The sequence below is a fragment of the Varroa jacobsoni genome, unplaced genomic scaffold (assembly GCF_002532875.2).
Source record: "Varroa jacobsoni isolate VJ856 unplaced genomic scaffold, vjacob_1.0 scaffold_772, whole genome shotgun sequence".
NCBI classification, from domain to species: domain Eukaryota; kingdom Metazoa; phylum Arthropoda; class Arachnida; order Mesostigmata; family Varroidae; genus Varroa; species Varroa jacobsoni.
In genome coordinates, this window is record NW_019213674.1 from 415,026 (window position 1) to 439,772 (window position 24,747).

Consider the following 24,747-nt stretch of genomic DNA (forward strand, 5'->3'; position numbering starts at 1 on the left):
GTTATAGAAGTGATGCTCTTTAAATAAGAAGATGAACTGCCCACACTAAAATAAGACTTTTAATAAATATAATCGTACGTTCTATTGAAAACGCTAAAAAAACGTTTAACGTGAATTAGCTGCGCATATCCTACGGCGACCGTCGAAATTTCCGCCAGATACCAAGAGTTCAACACCTACAACGTTCGAGATAGCTTTGTTATTTCTATGTTGTATTTTTTGACAAATAGGGAGATTCGTTTCGCTCGCCTACAACACTTTACAAAATACTTTCTCGTTGTTTAAAGCTCATTAACATGTTTGCCCTCATTTTGCCTATCCAAAGTTTCAGACTAAACTAATCCACAATGACAGTTTTAAACATTGTACTCGTTTCAATCGTATCCTACCGAGTTTTGTACAACTTGTCATAGTTCTGCCGCAGACCGTTACTAAGCGAAAGCATGGAACACACCCTTCATTGATCAATTGAATTATATGATAATTCTTATTTGAGTTGAGACTATATAGATATAAGCGCTCTTTTTCTGATCTGTGATACTTTCGTACAAGCTGCTGCTTTTAATGAAATGCCACACAACAGTAGCTGTTCCTACAATGGTTCGGTGTCAGCTTCAAGAGCTTCAGTGAAACCTTTCGTGCAGTTTGTCCCCCCTCTTAACTCGGCGACGAGCCCCCGCCTTCTACACGTATTTGAACTTTCCCAAGCCATCCACTATCCAACGACCATCGGCAACATCCGTGCACTCTCTTCCTCTACATATGTGTATGTATTACCAGGACAAAGCCATTGTTCTCAGATTCATGCATTTCTGCTTCCTAGTGCTATGGCGAACGCCGATGTGCACGCATCTGGCCTGTCAGCATGGCTAGCGCGTGGTGCCACGATCTCAGTCCAACTGTAGAAGCTCCAAAGTCCCGCAAAAGCTGACCGCCGATGCCGAGCTAGCGAAAGGCTCACAGCCTTTGCGTATCACGCAAAAACTCCATGTTTACTAATCTCGTCGGCTGATCTTCTCTTAACGCCCGGTGTAGCGTCTGGCTGCAAGAACGCCATTTAGACTTCTGAAAGGACGACTAATAGCGACCTCTGCGAGGATGTAAACCGATAACTTCAGTAGGAAGGCCTCAGGAAGAGGAGCAGGGATACCGGAAAAACGGCCGTCTGTGCAAGTTAGAAGCCTTGACGATGGTTTGTGCCATTGGTAGTAGTGGTGGTGGCGGTAACGACGGGGAAAATGCTCTGGGTAAGGCCAGTTGGCAGCTGCCGGTAGGGACCCCGAAGGCAGCCAAAGATACGTGGCTGAATTAGTTTGTCGGACAAGGTTATGGTATTAACACGTGGACTAACACTAGCGGGCTTCGCCACGGGGCAATAGGGGTCTCTAACGGTACTGTGTTGTGTTTTCCTTCTTTCTATGTTCTACATCTCTTTCTACGGTTTCTACCTAGTTACCCTTCCTCGTTTCTCGCTCCTTCTTTTGAACGTGAGGCGCGTTCGCGTAGCGTGAAGCTTGTTTTCATCGCAGTAACCACGGCCAGCAGCAAAGGCCGAATCGAGCCCGAGGGCGAGCAAGCCAGCCGAAGAGCTCTCGCGAACAAATACTAAAGCTGTGTTACGTGTCGCAACTTCCCTATATCTTTGCGTCGTCATGTCACTTTTAGCTACCTTAAAATGGCGGCAGGAACACTCACATACGAGGTACGTACAGACCCACCAAGTGCAGATATACACACTTACACACGTACATACTTTCGCATACTCGTGCACACGGACGACGGGACAAAATGCCGCACCAGCAGTTTGTCTCGTACAGCGCAAATGAATGCTGACCTTGCATGTCACTTCGCCTCGCCTCATTTCGCCAGCCCGTCGTTGCCATCGTCCTTGCAGTTTTCCCAGCAACTATACAGCCGCCCTTCGCGGTCAACAGCGGCGGCTACGAAAGGAAGCCGATGCAGGACCAGTAAAATCACCTGAGGGCAGTTTGCCTGATCCCGCCATCGGTTCCGTTGCCGGTGTCAGTCCACATGTATACGTACGCAGGCAAGTGCGCGTACATTCTGAGTGCACGTTCGCACGCACGAATAAGAAAGTTAGTCTTCCGTTCTCCCAACTCCTGTCGACAGAGCCTCGAGCTGTGAGACTGTTAAGCTGTAAGGTCTACCTGCTGCCTCGGTATACGCCACCACCATTGCTAGCTCTAGTGTATCTGTAACGTACAGTGGTGACTAGAAAGTAGTTTGAGGTGGTTACACGGAAAACATAGGCGAATCGGTCGAAGCAGTTGCAACTGTGCCGAGAGCATCTTGTGCATCTACTGCCGTAAGTAGTTTCGGGCTCGTGACATGTCTTTCCTTTCTGAGAGAGGACAAGGTTGTCCAAGGGCAGTATCCTGCGAAAGCCGGCTAAGGTTGCTCGTTTGTCTTACGATTTCTACTTTCATTTCTTGACTGACACTTTTAACGATGCTGAGTCTGTGTCAATTCCGAGCACAAAGCAGATTCTGTTTTGTCGTGTGTCTGACAATGTGTTCAACTTCTGATACAACTCCGCTCATTTTTCATTTTAACTAAGTAATACTACAGTTGTAGGATTTCAAGCATGCTAGGCTTCAAAAAAAGCATTATGAACTTCCTTTGCTCGCCATGCTTATTTAGCTTCAAAAGCTTCATTAAGGGAATGTGATCGTCTGAATACGTTGATTGAGTTTGTAACGAACGGCGCTGGATGCAGGTTCTTAACTTTGTAAGAAAGCCTCACACATATTTTGTTATACTTTTTAACGAAGTACCGAATATTCATTGGTAAAGATTTCTATTTTTCGCGTATCATCTGTTGCGCTATATATGTATGGCTCAAAAGTGCGCGACCGGAAGTATTCTATCCTGTAAATACTAAAAATGTCGCCTACACCAAGTATTTTTGCGCTTCCACGTACCTCAGCAATTGGCCAGAGAAAAATGCAATGAACATCATTCAGGGAACTCGACTTTTTCAACAAAAGCCACACCATTAGGAGCAGGTTGGTGACTCCTCTTTCTGACTGTTCAGCTACAGGCGAAGTAATTGAATAGACATCGGGCGGAACTCATCGAGCTGAAGGAGTAAGAGAAGGAGGAGGTGAGTGCAGTAGAGGGCACAGTTTGTTTCTGTTTCTACCTGATTCCTCATTTACCCATGCCCCCACCTCATACTCTATGTTCCATTTCGTCCATTGCCTAAGGAGATGTTTCGCCGGCGTCCCGCCCCCAAATTAAGCTGAGCTGGATGTTCGTCTAGACTCACATAGCGAGGATATTGGAGGTCTTTAGCCAACGCAATCTGCCACGGCCTTCCGCGACAAAATCATGTAACACTGCACTGGACATACATCCAGTCATTTCAGCTACGGTGACTTCTACCTTAATTGCTGTTAAAATAAGCTGTACGCCTACCGGCTGCCTACTCTATCCACTATATTGGCGCTATTGCAAGACGGTCAGCCACGCTGAAGTGTTGCTCTACGACACAAAATGTAATACGTTCGTTTTTTCCCATCCGTTTTTTCACCTGTATCTTCTTTTTGTCTTTAATCTCTTTAGAAAGAAGACTAAAACTTGCGGTTGCTTAGGTCAGTCTACCGCTACTGTTGCTATCAGTACGGCTTCAACCCGGAAATACTGAGTGTTTGCTCGGAGTCCTCGGTCAGGATGAATTTTGTGGCGATTGTAAAATAATTCCGCTGGCATAGCCATCGTGGGAAAGACTCACAATAAAGAGGCCTGATCTGTCCGTCTAATGACTGACGGCGATAATACCAAGAACGTCTTGACCGACCTCTGTTACTGAAGACCAGTGCTATTCTTTTCCTTTCTCTCCCTCTCTCATACACACTCATTTCACTCGATCAGTCAGTCAGTCTCTTTAACCAACGAGCTGTCTGCTTTAACTCGGCTTGTGGTGGCATAGCTCCAGGAACGTCTGTTGAGGTCACGCATAAAGCACCACTGTCTCCCACAGCCCTGTCCAGCAGTACAAGGTTGATTTGACGGCAACGAAGCGGCAAACGTCCCCGGTGCGCGTCATATAAGAACACAAACTTACTGGACCGATGCTTAGATTAGCTTAAAAGCTAAAGAAGTGTCGTGCCTCGAAAAGCATGTATCGTGTCTGTGTTCAGCTAGCCCTGTTGCGGCCACTGGTTCAGGCCGAACACGGAATGCAATCGTCATATTTCCGGTCCCTGTTTTCTTTTCCCGCCTGTTCCTGTATTGTGGAGATCAAAAGTACCTCTATTCTATCTAAAGAATTCTATGCTGCACAGCCAGCTAGGTGCCTAAGCGCGTTCTCCGTGGTAGATGAATGTAATCATGACGGTTCTCTTAGGGAAGCAACTCGTTTCCGCTATATACAAATATTAATGTAATAAATCTATATGCCATAGCGACTACCATATCTTTTCAACGCCACATTAGTCACCTTGTTGACTTCAGGCTACGAATGCTTTGCAACACCCCTCGGCTGTGCGTAAGCATTGCCAAAACACTGTCTCAGGAAGAGAAAGATAAAGGGACCATACAGTTCTATATAGGGGATGAAACGCATGATGTACCAAGAACAGCAGCTAAAACAGACGAGCAGAATGGGTGTCGGTGATGCCGGTGGCCGTTGTATTGGTTGTCGCGGTGGCTGTTACCGCTCGGACCCATCTTCGTCCGGCCCTCTATTTTCCTTCGACTGTCTTTGCCCCCGCACTGAGCCCGTTATCCATGCGATTCACGTCGGAGTGCTGCAGTCATCCTTTCATCGTCAGAACGCTGTTGTGTCAAAGAGAGCACGGCATGTCGGGCTGGTCCTAGACGAGACGTAGGGATCTTAGGCGAGCAGTCATTCGTATGAAAAATGGGGCTAATGCCACGAAACTGCGGATTGGTGGGGCCACGTTAGATTCTCGAGTACGCAAGAAAAAAAGGGCACGGAAAACCGGTTGCTTGGTAGTTTATGTGCCCTTTTACAATAGGCCAACAAGAGATTCCTAAGTCCACAACTGATAGGTTTCTTAACGAAAATAATAAAAAATTGCCCAACGTTACATTAGCGGTTCGCTCAAGCATGCTTATTGTTTGTACTCGTACGTCCTTGTTGTCATTCATCGCTTAGAAGACGGGAAAATCATACTGACACGTCCGTTCAAATGAGCTTCCACGAACAAGTAACTGGTGAGCGTATAATCTTCAGCTAGTGAGGCATAAAATCTATTATACTATCGTTCCTTGACGTCCAGCTCATAGCCATTATGTAGAAAAAGGTTTCCTCACTAAAATCTAACCTAACAGATTCTAGGAATGGTAGAACTCATCGCTCAATTAAGCTGAGAGGTTCCGTTGCCAATGCATGCAGAATTCATTGGTACTTGGAAAGTGGAGTGCATGCGGGCCTAAATAGACGCTGTTGCGACGCGGATGATATACGTATATGTGGACACGTATACCATTGCCTCAAATGATAAAGTCATCATAAAGGATCAGTTATCTTAGAAGATTTAGCGCGGACCCAGCTATAAAACAAATTTTAGGGCTACGTAGAACAGCGACTATTGGAACCATTGAAGTGAAAGCTGAGAGTTTGTTTGCGCATCTCATCGTTGAAAGAATGAATACCCTTTTAGGATTTTGTGGATGGATTGTCAACGGCGCCTATAATGTAGTATATCTGCGAATATGGAGGTTACGCTGCTACAGGGCACTACATAACGGCTTTCGAACGAGTATACAAAAAGGACCCCAGAACGAAAGGTTGCGAAAAACTAAACCAACGGTCGGCCAAGAAAACGCTATAACTGCTGACGAAGGAATGGATTTCATGAAGCGTACTTTATAGAAACGATCTATGTAAGAATAATCATTGAAAAGCAAGGTTATCTCGCGACCTAGTGAGTAGAATTTTGCCACGTTTCAACATCGATGACAGCACGTTAGTTTGACGTATTGTGTAATGACTCATTGATTTTCGACATCTATCTTGTAGTAAGCCCTCAAATATCACGCTACAAACAATTACAGATTCCTTACTTTTATGAACTGTAGTTCTGTACATCGTTCACATATGGTGAAGGCTTTACCCTGACTATTTTCGTGCTTCTATACTAAGTCTGCCTGAAATCTTTTGCCATTGTAACGCCGTTCGTTTCTCAGATTATCTATATACAGTGCTCAATGCTTGCTATATACAAATGTTTGATGGAATTTTCGTAGTCCCCTATTCTAGACGCCACATTGCTCGGGTATGCGCGTACATAGAGATAAAGATGAGTAGAAGTGCTATTGGGCCTATGGCTCGTAGGTCTCATTCGACCGTAAGATCCTTTCTTTTGAGCTCACGTGCGAACACGATGGGTCGGTGGTATTATGAGGCTATCAACTGTCACTCGATGTCCATCGATCCATGTGCTTCTCAGAATTTTTTCAGTCGACGCGTCGCAGATTACTACTAAGCCTAGAGGAATCACAGGAAGATCACTAGTCATTGCTGTTTTCCCTGAGGTTTACACACAATTGGCTATTCGCAAGGAAATCAAACTTTGTCGCTGATCCCTTCATTCGCTTGCGCGAGGGCTCGCAACTCTCAAAAAACGTTTTGCAACTATACAAATACACATGCGTGAAACGTGGGCATTTGTATACACGCTTGCTACGAAGTGCCACTCGACTGTAGTCACCTCAATCTGATGATCGTTAACGCGATCGGTTCTATCCGCATTTTGCTAACCTGTATTTGTTTTCTGGCAACTGTGTGAACGAACAAAAAAGCAGTTTGTGCGAAAGAAAAAACGGCTAAGTAAGGTATATAGGGGGGAACTGTTATCGGCAGTTCTGTGCGTACCGCAAATGCACAGTTCTGTCAATGTTATCAGTCAGTTGATGCGAACTACCCATATACATTGTATACGTGTTGTGCTGTAATATTGGCTCTCCTCTCCGCCCGGTGCGCAGCCTACGAAAATTTCAAATTTTGCCCGCGCATTTAGGTGAAGGCAGGGGAACTCCATGTATCATAAGGTACGGGAATTCTATTCTATTACTGACGGCAACGACATACTTAACTTCCTATAAGTGTATTAATAGGCGACACACCAAAATAGGAAGCCATTTTCGTCTTGGTCCAATTATGATTTACCATTGCACAAAATCACTATGATAATCCTATTTTTTTTAATAGATCCATTAACAGAAATGCCGAATTCTTAACAAGTTCTTATATGAAAAGTTGGTTTTCTCTTCAAGGAATTGTTCGCCATGATGGCGAACAGTAGCAGATTCGGGTTTTTATGGTACATTAGCAGGTAGAAAAAATTGGCGCTCACTAGTTCCTTATGAAATTGCTGATGGATCGAGTAAACAGCATTTTGCTGTTAGGGTAAGCTAGCAAGATGAAACAGCAGCATAATTATCTGCTTGTTTACAATATTTCTTATTGAAAAAGATAAGTTACTTAAAAATTAAAAGATTGTTTTTTGCAGTCGGCAACTTAGCACTGCACAGACTTTTCTTGTGTACGTACGAAACTTGGGTTTTTGAAACTTTTTTTTTATCTTTGTTGAATTATGCTTCATAAAGGAAGAGAGCAACGAAACGAATCGAATGAAGATCCGACAGGAACTTCGTCGTCGTCGTCGTTGGCCCGCGCAGAGCCAGGCATTTTCACAGAGGTCACAGTAACAGTCTCCAAAGTGGCCGACTGTTTCTGACCTCTCCGTGGCCATATATCGATGTTGTTGAACCGGTGTCACGACAGTTACCGACGGGCGTCGGGCATTAGTCCGTCAGAGCATCTACTTGGAAACGTGGCTGTTACGAAAACAGAAAGCTCTGCCAGCGCTTTATTAGTTAAAGGAACGCAGGCTAGCCGATAGCAGCTGGGCACGTTGCTGGCTGGTAAGATGAGCTGCTCGTCATAGGGAAAGCACCAGCCACAGAAAGACGGATACAGAGGCAAAAAGAGAAATCCACACGGCGGAATAGTTGTGGAACGGTCACACTAGACGCGTGCCCTGTCCGTGGCAAGCCATGAAGCGGCGCACGACCAATACCACCGCTACCATAAGCGTCACCTGACCAAAACCTCTCAGTCAGGCTGTATGCTTATGCGGTGTGAGTGCCCCTCCGTCACTTGCTCGCTTGTCTTATAGCAGGTTCGGGCGCAGCTGTGTTGAATAGGACAGATGGCTATTAAAAAGCCGTCCTATCTACGGAAATCAGCAGGCGTTGTGATATCAGCAAGCCGCCGCCGCGTACGACAGCAAATGCGGATACGTCAACGGTCGTTGGTGTCGAGATACAGAAAAGGAACGGGAACAAACAGTATCGAATAACAGAAATAATTACATCGATTAGGGCGACGGCCGTAAAGCCAAAGACGAAAGAGGCGACGCCGACGGCGAAGACAGCAGAAACAAAACGTCCAGATACCTAGCGATTCGGCAAAGAGGCAGAGATCCCTTTTGCACTTGCTAGACATCTACAAGTATTGGCATGTCGTCGATTGTTTTCTTATCCTGCTGGCTACTCTAATAATATTAGAATTCCCATTCTTGACACACTTCAATATTCATACAATTTTCCTGAAGCCAGAAGGCAAGTTTGAATACAGATTCAATTCAAAGTAACAATCACAGTTTCGTAATCATCGTATTTAGACAAAAACAAATAAACTTTTTTTGTTATTGTACTAAATGTTTTATCCTTTTTTATTTTTTAAAGTAATCATCAAACTAAACGTGCCACATAATCCGTGTGTGGTTCTTCGCTTCAAAGATAGGAACGCGCCTGTTTGGCCGGTCGCAGTTGCCTTATTTGGAGTGATTCTCCGATAAGAAGTTCCTGCGTCCCTTTATCAGCTCCATGTCTAGGACTGCAAGCTCGAGCTAACGGAGCTTCCTGCGCTCGTACACGTCGGATGCCGTGGGGGTTCTTTTTGACCTTCGAGGCAGTCGTAGGCCGTCAGGTGTCGTCAATATTTGCCTGGGATTCATAATAAACCACCTTAAATTCCTACTTTGATAGCGGACCAAGTCGGGTACGGGCATTCTCTTCCTCCGCGTTGGTGGCTACCAATCTGTTAGCAGACCACCGTGGTGTTAAAGAAATGGGCAAAGCAAAACGGTGATTTTCGTTTGTGGTCGGCCAACACCGCAAGCCTGTCACAGAGTGAGCTCATAAGCTGTGGCTTACTGACTACAGCTGCGAGTAGGTATATGACAGCGCTAGTTATACATGTTGGAGACCGCGAGTTCGAAATTTTAAACGACTAGCGACGAGGCAGAGCAGGCATTACGATAATATATGGATGCTGATGTTTAGCTCTAGCAGACTGCTACCGTCGCCGCCGCTGACACGTCAACCTGCACATGGGTATCATACTTTGTGTGACTTTGGCGAGACTGTGAACGAGGCGTGGCCTATCGAGTTGTCCTGATGAGTATTGATATGATCGTCTATTGGAGCCGCCAGTCATATCTTATTGATAGCTGCTACTATAGCTAACATAGCTGCGAAAAGTTTCTGACTAGGAGAAATTCTCAGACGATTAACAGTTAATAGTCGAAAACGGATTCTACTTACCTACTACGTATGCAAATAGTACGTATGAGGACTGAACACGTTAGGTCTATCCTCATTTCATCGACAGGTCTATGTAAAATTCAGTCAGTAATACTCGTTTGGACGGCACGTGGAAAATAGATTGCGGAGCGTAAGTTCGTCCTGTATGGAAAAGTCGGCCAACGCTAACTCTATAGCGACGAGGGTGAACTGGCAGCAATGGAACTGCATAGCTAATTCGGCCGGTTACGTTACTGGATTTGTCAAAAACGTTCTACGCTTTATATTCATATAATGGCTCGAACAGTATTGATTTCACAACAAGGGGGAAATAAACAACACACATTTTGATATTCTCTATAATTATAAAACTTCTCGATCCTTTGTCGAGACGAGACGAGACTCGCCGATTTTTCAACAAAATGAAAACATACGCGATATGCAGTAGGGCAGTAATTAACTAGTAGTGTATCTATTTCCACAGTCGCTTCTAATGAGAAGCGAACTCAAAAAATAGAGACACCGACCCTGTTCTCCTCTATAGCAACAGGGCTACAGAAGCTTCGCTAAGTTAGTAGTCTATCTAGTAGCGAAGTCTGTTATTGCGAAGCTACCCAAAAGAGGGCCTCAAACGCTAGTCCCGTGCACAAATGTTCCTTATTCTCTAACAATAGCTTGATTAGCTGTATTAAACAAGCTGATAGGTAGTGTAAAAGACAACGGCACTCTATGTGGGATTTCTTCGGCTTAGTATACGCTTGACTATCCCAGAAGCCCCCTAGAATTTCTACTAGAATCACACGAAGGTCTCTTCGATGTGTAGACATGATTGAATTGACAGGAATGTTATACATTTAACCCATTTTTTTAGATTAAGTTGAATAATTTGTGTAACTTTCAGGCGTTTGCGTGGTCGCACGTCGCTCTAATCAGCCCCCTGCACTAAAGGAGTCCCAGTGTGACTTGCTATTTCCCACCGCTGGAAAAATGACTGCATCACTAGTGGTTTCTGTTTCCTGGAATTTCGAATACTTTAAGCTAAATCTGGCTTTGCTAATCAAGACCCAGTAAGAACTGATATCTGAATTGCAAACGATGACACAGCTGCAGTGATCTGCTATGAAAAGCTATATTGATGACACGAGTGACCCCTTGAAGTAAATACGCTATGCGTTAATACGCTGCGAACCAGTCAAAGCTCGTCTCAGAGAATGCGGGAGAACAAATGGATCAAGACAAAGCTTGCTTCAAAAACCATCTAACTAAAGACGGAAACTCGAAGCGTCAGAAAAGACTATGCCGACGATGCGGCGTGGTAAGGAATATGGACCCCGAACTTTTACAGGGTCAAACGACATTGCTACATATCGTAACAGTGAAGCCAACGGCAAGTGAAATTATAAATGATAAAGTATGTCAATGATCAACGAATATTAAGTTCCAGTTCGCAAAAAAAAAGATTCTCATCGGTAATTATACGTTGCTTTGTCCGTCCGATTCTTAACTCAATGTAATTAGGATCATTTTGAGTAATTAGCCACACCATCGCTCTGAAACCAGAGCGGTGTCTAAAGAAACTATAAGATATAAAACGAAGTAGAAAAACCCAAGTTTATATCTCAAATTATTGCACATAGGTCCTTACGTATAGGGTTATTTCCTTTAGCAGGATTGACAAACGTTTCTATCCTATCCGGCAGATAAACTCTTTGAGCAAACATTGTTCGGTACGTTGGTGTTTATCCGTTCATATGTATTTTACTATAACGATGACGTTCCGTCGACGCTACCAAATATCACACGTAAGCAATCGTAGTTGAGTGTGCCTTCATCGTTGTGTGCTATTCAGTATAGCGGCATCATTGACTTTGCCCCTAGTGTTTAGTCGATCGACAGGTTGGCACAAATGAATGTAATACCATATTTCGGTCACTGGAGGCTACGCAACAGTTATCAAGAAATGACTCGATTACTTGGTCGCGTGTTCCGCCATGACGAGAACGGAACAACGCATGTTAACCAACGGATCATCTGTCTCCAAACGTGGCTACAGCTTGAGGCATTAGGCAGTGTCATGCTCCGGTGATTCGTGCTTCGCTTAACGTAGACTTCCGAGCAAATTGGCATCGATCTGAATTGACATCACTATAGCGCCTATATGCGACAGCGCGTGTATAAGGGCACAGATATGGTTCAGAGTATATACCCAGACAATACCTGATCTCTACATTTTTGGTAATCGGTTATACCTAAAAAACAACTGCAATTTCTACAACAATCAATTTCTGTCTATGATCCCTCTGAAACTTTTAGTTTCAGTATGTTTATATAGTCGTCCATATATACACATAACACTCGTCGAGGTAGTCTAATCTGTTTTCAGGCCGTTTTCATATGTTGCGTAAATCATGTGCATAGCTCGGGAAGCCTTAACTCGTTAACCCTACGTCCCACATATGCGGCACATTATAGGCGCATATTGAACGATATTGTGGTAAACTAGTTGGGCCAAAGTGCTAATTTTGCCTACGATTCGCGATCCCCTACACGCGATGCCTACACGATTGCTCTATTTCTCGGGATATGCTTGCTCAATTCGGTTGCTTTTTCTAGGATATAAATTAGAAGAATAATCAGGTTGAAACCACCATTAACTATTTCTTTGTTTGATCCGGGAAGTACGACGATAGGGTCTGGCGTTGTCACTAAGTAGAAAGACAGCATGCTTCCGATTTCCATGTCAACGGTCCATCAATTCCTTGAGTCATATTGAGATAGTATGACGACTATCTCTCGCCTGGTTCCTCTCCGGCTAATGGTAAAAGCTGAACCATCTTTTTCCTATAGTGACCATATGTTGCAAGCGGGTTTTGTGTTGATTGAAGTTCCGCAAATCCCACGTGACCTAGATTACATATACTTGCTTTTGGCCTGGAATCAATTCACGGGAAATCCATTGTTTACTCAGTTTTCGCATCATAATTTTTCGTCATCGGCAAGACGCTACATGTCGAACGCCAGGTGCCGCTGGAAGCCTTTACATTCTAGGCCCTGCCTTTGCAAAAAGCCACTCGATTGCGGCAATGCGTTCCTGTCCTTCGGATCCCGACATTTCATTCATCATCCCACTAACCTTCAACACTCCAATTTCAATTCTTAAAACGTATGCACCATTCACGTGCTGGGCTTTCAGTTAGCACCTCTTTGTCTTCGGCAACTTTTAATGAATTTTCACAACGCTATGGCCTTCGAGGAAAAACCTTAACCACTAAACGTTGATTTAGCGGACTAAAAGATGCTATCTTTTAAACTCACTTGTCCAGGGGGTTAACCTAACCGGTGTTTACCGATGAGCCTTTAAAGGGCTGAAGTATTTACTACCAATTTCGTATGCTAGCGGCGCATAATTTAATAAGAAATCTCAAAGTCCGCCGAATTTGCTTGTCACAGCATTAGAAGTAGTATATTTTTATAGTATACGAGTAATGCTTGCTGTTACCTCTTAAACACAGGTAAATTAACCCCTTTCAAAAGAGTTATTATATATGTATATCTATTACTAATAATCATGATAGGTAACGGTAATAGTGACACGTATTGCGCTAGAGCCTAAATCGGGTAGATTCTACGCAGCACAACGATTCCAAGAGTTTTGAAATAATCCCTGCACGATTCTACGTACGCTACTAAGCATGGCTAGCATATTCTTCAGAAATATTGTTTCTAATTAGAATTCAAACACAACTATGGAACTCTTATGGCCCCGTGCAAAGCGACACATTAAGTAAAATCCCTTTCTGGTACTCAGAGGGACCTGTCAGCGTGTCTCTACCGATTCCTTTCATTGAAAAACACGCAGGGGTATTAGCAGGGGTATGATTTCTGTGAGGCTATGCTGAATTGCCCATTAGGCAGTCAGATTGATCTCACTATACTTATTTTTAATTATACCAGTGGCTATGAGAAGCTTGAAATAGCTTTGTGAGCCGGACAGCCGAACAGCAAATAGCCACCGTCCATTTGGGTCGGCAAGTCGACTAAAGTCGATAATTCGCCCCCCAGTATGAATCAGAGTAAAGCTCGTTTAATGTACTGCCACTAGAATTCTAACATATAGTATAGAAAATTTACAGTTTCAGTCCACCTATATATATATAAAGAAAACGTAGTGTTGTTTAGTTAAATAATAACATTTTGGTCGCCCGCGAAAACCGAGCTTGCGCCTATTGGCTGCTACACAGCCAGCATCGCTGACCGCGACGTTTCAAACAATCTCGAACTGGCCGACGATACCGAGCGTCACCAAGCTGATAAAATGCAACCTATCTATCTACACGACTATACAACATATGATCAGGTCTTCAAGATAAGAACACCAATCAGGTATATAGTGACGCGGTGTGAAAGCGTTCTATGTAGATGACGTTCCTTGCACGTGTGAATCGTACGTGCGCACAAATGTAATCGGCGAAACGAGCTGCGGAGATCTGTATAGATATTATGTACATAACATTGGGATTAAGGGGTTAAAAGAACAACACTTCTCAACCCTCGACATAAGCAGTCATTGTGTCAGTTGCTTTGGTGCCTCTTTCTGTTTTCGTCAATATGCATATCACTAATACGTTATCCTACGATTTTGCCAGGGAAGGAATCCAGTCAGGGATTCCGCAATCTCTAACAAAGGACCAACATAAAATATCTACAAGAAATATTATTGTTCGTTCAGGTCAGGGCGCCGCACAGCGGTGACAACCCCTTCTACTGGGCGGAGGGGTCTGATGCAGCGACTCGTTTCAAAATACATTTATGAAGGGAACGATATGGAACTTGAAATGAGAAAAAAACGCGCTTTTTGATTTACTACCTTATTTACCTAGCGTTTAAAACTCTATAGATTCCTGAGGAACATTGCGCATCGTGTTAAATCGAGCTACGCTCGAGGCTATTACTGCACTCAAGTACGAGATTAGCGATCAGATAATTATTGTACAGATTAATGTGTGCGGTAAAATTAACGATTCGATCTGAAGGTTTGACCGTCCTATTTAACAGCTTGGCGTAAACGGAAAATGCCGTTTTTCGATTTCGTTTTACCTGTAATGTTCTATAATCATCCCTGTTCTGATTTTTTATTTTTCACAAGTTATAACTTTCTCTCCAGGTTTTGTTCAATGCAAAAACGCGAGTTCTGAAAACCACGAATAGTTTACTTGCGGTTAGTCCGGAACTTCACTGAAGAAGAAGCCAGACTTGTGTCCTGATAAGCTATCCAGTTTCATAGCTCACTTCTTCCTAGCTATTACCCGCAACTATAGCACAAAACTACCCTCGTATCTAATACACGCGCGTGAACCCGAAGGGTTCACTTTAAAGGAACTGGAATACCCTACACCGGTCTGCTCTGCTCTAAAACAAATAGTCCCACTCAACCAACGTCTTTCTTGAGCGCAAGCAAATAAAGATTAGAAGCTTCGCAGAGCCCACAGCGGCGAACGGTCGATACGGCGGACATACTAATAACTACGCGACACTGGCCACTGGGCGAGGGTCATGTCGGAGGGAAAAGCGGAAGTAATGCAGAAGCCTGAACAGAAGGGCCCCTACGTTTTCGGTAAGTGGCACGTCCCTAAAAATCTCAGCGATGGACTAAGTTGGCTGAAGGGTAGTGTTTTAAGGGGCTTTGGCCAAACCGAGGTCGAGACGCTACAGTTACATGACAAGCGGGCAGTTCTGCCCGGCGCCCGAAATTTTCACGAACGGCTTCCCTATTTTATGTGAAGGAGTGTGCCTTTCGTTCTGTAGCAGAGAAAAGCAACGAAAAAAATGCACGGAAACGATATCGCCGAAGAAGAACGTGCGCACGAATAGCTAGATTCGACATTGGCATTTCGCTGCTCAATCTGCTGAGACGCGTTGGCCCGCCTGTACCAGATTGTGCCAAACAAAACAACTTCCACGCCGTAAAAAGGCAAAAAAGTGAAACCTGTTAAAAACCGACTGAGTAGGACATAAGCATAGCGATCAAGTGTGTCCCTACTTGACGTGACCCAAGCGGTAAACTATTTACACAGAAAGCTCATTTTTACACATCGAAAACGTAGAACACTGGCAGAAAGTATCAACTCTTTGGCTGGAAATTAGCGCAGATCTTACCTGTTCGTCCTATGCAATTGTTTAATAATACTTATCACATTGTTTTCACCTACGGACAAGTACATAGCTCTAGCGCCATTTCATCCCCGAGATAGCTTAATGAATGACATATCTGGCTGTTAATTTTAGAGACACGGTAATGGTCTAGGTCTGAGTGCGCGTGCTGGACGTAAAGCTCCAAACATTTTACATTACTGATTTCAACTACCCAGTGTTCTTAATCACCCTATGTCAAACTTTCCCCCCTATTCCCTAATTAAACTTGGTTGCAATCTAATTTCGTCACGTATGTTCGTACGTATCTCATTAAAGAAGACTCATAAAAACTGTGCGTGATTTGGTCACAAATGTTATCTAAGCATAGTGGATGATGGCTAACAGGAAAACGTCATTTTACGTGCTTTACGTAGAGTTGTTGCGCTTGCTCTATCATAGAGCTTTCGGTATGTACCTGTCTCAGCTTTTGGCTTATGTTTTTGTTGAAACAAATTTCTATAGCTTTACATGATTGGTATATGATTTTCCCTGCCCCACCTCTGTTGGGACTGGAAATCGTTGCCCAATTGCTTCGTTAAAGCCTACCGCATATGCAAGTTAGTGTAGCGAGCAAATAGCCGAGACGGAAAACTGCTAATTACGATGAACGATTTTAATTTTTTCTATACGTTTCTATCTCTATCTATTGCTATTATTCATGCTTTTTAATTTCCATTCGATATTTTCACTGTTATCGTACAATGTTAAAGAATAATAAGCTGACATAATCCTTGTTATTGCGTTTTGTTTTTTTTTTACGAGATATGTAGGTTGACCGGAAGAAGCTTTCAAATAAAGCGTTCGCTCACTTCTCTTTAATGAGATTAGTTGTCCCACCGCCAGCTATCCTAGGTTAAGGCCCTTAGCGTAAGGTTATCGTTTCGTTAGAACAGCAAGAGAGTCGAATGCCGCAAGCGTCATGGTATTTTACCGTGTTTTTTAGTGCATCTCCGATGTAATATTTGTCTAGTTTGTCTCTGTTGTAATGATCAGATAAATGCTCGACTGGCAGGTTTTGCTCGCTCCCCGCTGCCAGCACAACTGTCTTAATTAGCTTATTAGTGAACAATAGTAGACGAAAATGAGTTCTTTTTTTCGAAAGCCGGACGTAAAGCTTCAGCGTATAGAAACCGGCAACAACAGCAACGATCAGCAGGCCTTACGTTCGTGTATTGCTCTCTCTCCGTGCGGTCATTTACGCCTAGGGACCGACCGACTTAGCCGGAAGGAAGACAGTTGTGAAGCAAGGCATTCGGAGAGACAGAAGACAAGTTGGTGACCGAAATAGCGAGTCACTACCGTTATTGCCATCTTCATCACATGATTCTGTTGGTAAGAGCAGGGCTCCCGGTCTTCATACCCGGGATCGTGGTTTGCAAGCTGTCTGAGAAGTCCAGCTCGTTTACATTAGCCGCTGCAATGACGGCGACCAGCTAACGCCTGCTGGCGTGGGCAAACACCCAGCTTATGGACACGGCGCGCTCGGAGAAGTCGCTTGGACGGATCTTTATAACGCTATTTCGCCGGTCATCCGAGATCCATGATGCGATCTAGGATATAAAGGGGCGAAAAACGTTTTGTGAGTTGCTCGCGAAACAAACCGGAAAGAGAGGCAGTAGATAAGAGCTATTGGAACGTAGAAATTAGTTAGCTTGACGAAGTCTCGGAGAAAGCCTTCTGACTCGGCTACGCATGATCAAGCATTGTATCAAAGGCACTCTTTCTTCCCACAGCAAATACATAGTTGGTGCTTTTACAGACGGCACTAATTACGTAGATTAAGCTAGACAGATTTGTAGATGTTCGTCCCCAACAATCTCATTTAATAACGATCAAAATGAATAAGGGAGCTGCCTAGTTCACGCCGCTGAATGCCTAAAGCTGGTGGTAATGATACGGGTCGAAGTTGAAACGGTTGTTAGCGTTCGACACCCCCGGTTATCGTTAGGATGGATATGAATGTCTTACAATATGGTATTACGAATAAGGAGATACAGTAGCCGCGATCTTCCCAGCCTTTCTTATACTTTTACTTCGACTAGGGGAACAAGCTTACGGTTTGTCTGCAATTATTGAATGTCAAATGTCCATAGCTATACGTGATACGGTCGTATCAAACGTAAAGACGTGGGCGACTTTTCTCATGACCACCACGTGGTCTATTATTATTGTGAAGACTATTTTTAAAAGTGCAAAGAACCCCATCTAAAAAATACGTACACATACGCCTAAGACTGCTGATACAAGAAAGTGTATTTTAGCCAACTCTGCCTGGACGCCACGAAAAATGTACGTTTTCAACTGAACGCTTAGGTGCATTTTTCAATTGTGTAACGATTACAGTGCCCGTAGCCCTCCTTGTGGAGAAGAAACATAAACTACTGCTATGTGCTATAGAATACACATAACAGTATATGCTTAAACCTGCCACATACAAAATGTAGTGCCGCTCCTATTTTTACAGCCGATATCTGCTACGCAATAACCGGCTCATGATGCTCTAATAAAATGTTTCCCATGCCCAGACGTCTAGCAATAGTACCCTCAAAGAGTACGAAGAGCCTATGATTTCTTTTACGACGACAAATCTGCTGCCTTCAGGCACAACCAGCACGCCTGTTTACCTGCAAGAGACCTTTTTATATCATTGCTGCAGTTTTAAATATTTTCAACTTACGACATGGCCACTTACTTATATTATTAGAGTTACTATATTATGTCGCAGAAAATGTCTTGGAAAAACAGCCGCTATCAATCAGGACTTACTTATACATAAGATACCCGCAGACTAATCCAAGAACTATATAAAAACGTAACGTAACAGTTCTTATATAGTATTTGCTTCATTTCGATCTAAAAGTAAATTTCTGACATAATTCTAAAGTGAATCCGTAAAACGCTGATGCAATTCCAACTAAATATTGCTTTCTTTTTTATTAGATACCTCGATTCTGTAAGTAAATCGTAGCTGAAGTTTGTAATCGTAGCAGTTCTTTGAAAACATATAGCAAGAAAATTATAGAAAAAAATAAGTAGCATACAGGTGTCGTGTAATTGTCAGTAGATTATCAAGTGTTACGACGTTCGTTCATAAAAACCAGACTCATTTCGGTTTACCAGTCACGCGAAGGACACTGTGATTTTTTTCACAATCTACCTTCAGCTACAACGTACCATGTCTCGATATCGTTGATTCAAAGTAACTTCAACACGAGCTAGTATCGACAGAGTGCAATGAAACCGCATCCAGTTCGATCTGTCTCCAAAGAGGATACGAAACCGGACCACTGGCATGTGGATAAAATGTCTTGGACTAATGAACATTCTTGAGAAAACGTCCTGCTCCGATTCTTATCCTTAAAATAGCCTGATCTTCTACGTCGACCTGACCCAAGCTGTCACTCTAGCTTTCCTTCGTCGCCCTTAAATAGCATCAGCGCCAGCAGCAGAAACTCCCTGCGCGCAACGCCGAGATGACAGGTATGCTTTGGCGAACGTAGTCAATGGATTTCAAGCTAAAAGACGGAACGTCAGGATCACTGCGCTCACTATCCATGAATGAAACACTCTTTGTGCATATGTATTCTATAACCTTCAACTAAAACCGATAGAAAATATATATATAATAATAACATAGAAACTCTTCACCAATGAATGGGGATGATTTGGCTCCATTAGAAAAACGGTGTTCTATATCATTCATTAGTCAAAATGCCCCATCTGATTGCTTGTGTGTTCGCAAGCCTACTTAGAAAATTTCATATATATTACAAAAGTGTTACGCTGGAGTCGCGTAGGACTTGTAAATGTACTAAAGAAAAATAATTTACGCATATCTTAACTGATACATAATTTATGCTAGATATTGTTGCATGTTCTCAAAAAGGAAAAACCTATTGTCAGTTAGATAAACGTCAGCATGTGCTTTATGGAAAAGCTCTTTAAAGTATTATATTTTAGTGCAGTGCACGATCAATTCGGGATTATATATACCTTACATTTTTACGTCCGAAAGCACAGAGCTGGATATGTTCAACTGGTAAATAACAACACCGGGACGAAGGTACCCTATTATTAATTCCCCTATCCCAGATTTTAATCAACCAACTCAAACGAATTTCACAGTAAAACAACGCTATGTCTGACCTAGTTTCCGAACAACAAGCCACCAAAGTGATAATACGAAGTGCTTTTAATATTGACCTTTCAGTTTAGGCTCTCGACCTTGGCCGTCAGATTAATATCATTCTACTTTCAAGTTCAATAAAAAATCTTAACTGTATATACCGCAACGGTTTTCGGTCCGTTTTTGGTGGATAGCCACGAATCAATCGGCCTGTACAAAAATGTAGAATTTAACTTACATTTTTTAGCTAAAACTTTAATTTCGGGTGCAAGTGAACCAATTACAATTTATTACTGAATTCCGATGGTGAGTGAATAGGTCATTCTGAGTTTGTCCTTAATCATATAACAAAAAAAAAAAAGACCACCAAAATACAATGAGAATAAGCCAACACCCAGTTTAGTCTAGTCGTGGTTAGTCATCGTAGAGTTAGTCGCTTGTTCAGGTTGGCAAAAAGAACAACAGGACAAACATTTCATTGCAGGACAAAAAAGCTTGGATAGCGGAAACAAGAAGGGCAGAGAGGGAGTGGTACCGAAAAAATAACAATATCGATCTAGATATTGTATTTTTTCGGTTTATATCGATATATATCGATATAGATGGTTGTTTACGGCTGTTTGCTTTTGATAATGGCTAACTATATGGGATATTATAACACTAACTGCATTTAATTAAGACTCGTATAAATTTTGACATAAGTAGGAAACGGCCTGCTTGCGCATAATGTGCAACTATTTACCAGGACACGTATAGATTCATCAGTGCCCCTTATCCTCACTTTCGAAAAAATTGTTATAGTTGTATAGAGCGATAACCATCCCCACACAATTGGCTTCACGATAGGTCTGCAAATGTTTGTTGAATCGTGAAGTGTTTACGTCGCAGAACTTGTATGTCGAGGCATTTTCTGCTATGACTATTCTTGCCAAATATGTAAATGGGATATAAACACATTGGGTACATCGGAGGAACAGCTCGGGCGTCCTTTGGTTACACTGAAAAACATGGTAAATCAAAAGCTTGTAGCTACGGAAGTGTCAAGTGTAAATCGTTTAGAAGAACAATGACCTTTTCGACTATTTGTGCTGGGCTTTTTCCTATCAAATTCATATTCACATAATAGAAATTTCTAATAGCTCTCAGACACAGCATTGGCAAGTAGAACGAAGTTTTTTTTTATTGAGCTTAACTTATCACCTTACCAGTGGTTTTTCTAAGAAGATTATGTAAAGTTCTCGACCCTTTGAACAAAACTACTATAGGCTCCCTGTTAGAAAGCTATTAAGGAAGGTCTCGAGCATAGTTTACTGGTGAATACGATACCTCTTATGACATAGCCACTTGAATGGACCCGTCTAAGGTACTGTCTAATCTGTTGGTAGCTCGTAAAGCCAAAAATAGTTTCTGCGGTGCGAAGAAGTACGTATATATACACTGTGATCACATACGCGCTATTTACTTCACTCGTAACAGTTAATCCTCCTTCTCTAGTGTACATCTATCTGTGCAGGTGACACAACGTGCGCGAGCTTTTCTTATACGGCCTAGAACTTCAGCAACCGCCGCATTTAATTAATAACTATAACATATAAACACGCACAAAGAGAGGTCTACATAAAAACTACGCAAATCAGTAACATATAACGACCTAATGAACGTTTTGAGACATTTGGTAAATTAGAGGAATTAACGTTAACAGCTGGTCGAATGAACGGCGAGGGTGTCCGTCACCAGCGAGCGCACAGACAGGCACGCTGCGGTGTGCCTGCAGCCCTCGGATGGATCCTTCCATAGCTGCCAAGCGCAGTTCGTGGAGAATATATAGAATAGACGGAGTCGTTTTCTAGCAGCATTCACGTAAGGGACTCGCTAGGAAAACGAGCTCTATCTATGAGCGTATGCCAATAAGAAGAACAGGCCGGCTAGCGTTCGGCGAGAAGGACATGCCTGTGTTCCGCCAGCCATAGGCGACCACCTAAAGAGTACCACCAAAATGACCGTCCTGTAATTCGCCTCCAGTAAGGCTCTTGTCGAAAACGTCTTTTTTGAGCCTTTCAATTGAAATAAATGATTCTGCTAGACGAACAGGACACGAACGCAATCCATCTCAAAGTTAACCGACAAAACCAAAGAAATGGCATATCCGTTATTTTCACATTTGGCGACAATCGTCTATATAGTTGCGCAGTGTTAAAACGAGGGTGACAGCAAGAAACGATGTCCCATTGGTTACTGTGAGAGTGATGTCTGATGACGTCGGGGACCGGTAACTACGTATATGAAGCACACGCAGATAGTCAACTACGAACAAAAGGAGTACAGCATAGGAATACAAGTTTCGACGATTCGTATTCTATATATTGACAGTAAATGTGTTCCAACTGACATGGAATAGATAGGAGCAAGTTGGTGACCTCTTCGTGGCGACGCACTTGGCGGAGAGCAAGTTTCTACGCGAAGCAAACAGCGGAAAAGAACACACCGTTTAACGTTTCCCGTTCTCGAAAACTGCGAGAAATAACAAGGCGTAGACGTCGACAAAGAGCTATGAATACCATGGTTTTGAATAAGGAGGCGAATTGTACGGCAGAAGAACTGTCGATAAGTTTTATAGGCGAGCAAACCTATAACGATCGAGATCACCGCCACCTTTACATTAGAACCAGCCGTCTTTCGAAGGATGAAAAAAAGCTGACACGGAAGTTAGGAAGGCAGACGCCAAGAGACATTGTGCTCTTACGCTGACAAAAAAATCAGCGTATAGGAACCTGGGGCATCGGATGAACATAACGAACAAGGAGAAAAAGCCAAACCTTTGCCTGTCACTAGGTGATCTCTAATGTCTCTGATCGCCGCTGGCACTCTGACAGCAGCAGATTAGATTAGAGAGTTCATTGCAGTTGCTACGCATATCCTTAGGTTACTATTGCAATAATAGCAGTAGATTATGGTGATAACAACGAATCGCGATAGAACAGACGCGATGTTGCAAGCTAGTGCAACCAATAGGCGAAATAAGCTAAATGACGGATAAATTTCATTAGTTGCGGGTGTCTATAAATAGCACTAAATCGTATCGTTTAAACACTGATACCTACACCATCTGTCTATGTCCATTGGTTTTTTTTTTCTGATGGATGTTGGCAACAAAGACGGCACGAAGTGGTGCGTCACTGAAAATACTAGCGGTTGTCATTTCCTGGTGCATCTTACACGTCCTGGGTACGTAAATTGATACAGCAACGTATGAATAATCAACGAATGAAAATGAAATGTGGTCCTTGAAAATCTATTAGTCATCAGTATGATGTATATATACAAATCAACTCACCATGGACGTTGACAAGACCGTTGACAAGTAGAGCTATAAGAAACGGAGCCACGAGCTTAAGCCCTCTGAAGCTGGATCTCATCGTGCACTGAGTGATCCACCGTGTGCCTGGTCGTGGTGCAAAAGCAAACTGTCAAAACCGACCAAGCTATACGATTCTCTATTATCGATCACGACCGTGATTGACTTGGTAGCTTTTGCATGTGGCGACGGGCGGCTCGTCGCCCTACACCCTGCTGCTTTTATTCAACTCATCGCTTGCTGTTAGAGCTTGACGCTGCTCATTCAGCTCTACTCTTCAAGCTGTCCAGCCTCCATTTCGGCAAAACGTCACGCCAGTATTACACTCGACTGCTCTTCATTTATCTTCGCTTAGCAGACTAATGCATATAAAAAATCACTCATTGTCTTTGTTTTTGGTGCTATTATTCACCAAATGAAAATCAACAAAGGTAACAGACGTGGTTATGAATGTTACTTGGTGCTATTGTTCGTGTTATTGCTGTTTTTGCCTTTCGTTTTTACCGTTCGATGTGGCCGTGACTTGTTGTTGTTGTTATTATTATTGTTGATTACGTTGGCGCTCTTTTTGGACATGTAGCGTTTAGGTAGTGTGCTGGTATCTTGCTGCATACGGTGTTTCACATTATCCGTGGCGTCGGCACGTGGCACCCATTTCATCCCGTGCTGGCCACCTCCGGTTTCTGACTGAGGATGGGGATCTTCTGTGACGGGCGATGCGGTGATTCGCCCTCTCCTAGGATACATACCCTTTCCTTCTGGAGAGGCAAAACTGAGCACGCAGACAGTCTTAGAGGGGCCTACGTATCGTGCACGTCATTTACCGTTAACCAAGAGAACGAAGGCAAAAGGGACCGATGTTCGCACGAGTGCTGCCACCAAAGATGCCTATAGTACACTATCAGAAAAAGAGTGAAACACGTTATGGGAACTGGCAAGCTAATTTTACATACCCAAAAATACGTAATACAATTTTGTGAACAAGCCGACCGATACGCCAATAAATATCATGTGGGCATAGCCCCCTTGTATGCAAGCGTTGTATGCATCGATATAAATTAGCCGGCCTGGCTATAGGACATTGAGGACATGACAATAAAGCTTTGAAGTGATAAGTACAACAACTGCCTCCGCGAATAAACATCCACGGGCAGCTGCCCGGTTGTAGGGGTTGAGCAGCTTGTGGGCATCTTTTTGCGCAGGTCTTGTCATACCGCCGCAGCTGTTGTTGCCGTCATTGTTACCACCATTAAAAGGGTAGAACAACAGCCATCTCCTGAGGGACCCATTGGAACTTATAGGATCAGGAAAAGCACGCATCAAGTACTTTCTAACAGCTGCACTTTCCCATCTCTGCTGCAGCCTCAGGCTAGTTAGCAACGACTTCACGGCCGCCAGCCGTGGGCCAGTTCAGTAGTAATAGCAGCACTTGCTTTGTTTCCGGATCCTTCTACAGTAAGCGCCCTTGGAGGCGCTAAAGCTGCTACGAGTC

The 24,747-nt window shown here is 43.3% G+C and overlaps 1 protein-coding gene across 1 annotated transcript in view; it reads right to left on the minus strand.

Annotated features, from left to right (window-relative positions):
• Positions 1-23,927, minus strand: part of LOC111263501 (glutamate receptor 1) — a 78,728-nt gene extending 54,801 nt beyond the window's left edge. Inside the window, exon 1 of the mRNA XM_022838624.2 lies at positions 23,235-23,927. Coding sequence (XP_022694359.1) covers positions 23,235-23,316 — 82 coding nt within the window. The 5' untranslated portion in view covers positions 23,317-23,927. The remainder of the gene's footprint in view (positions 1-23,234) is intronic.
• Positions 23,928-24,747: the final 820 nt, after the last annotated feature.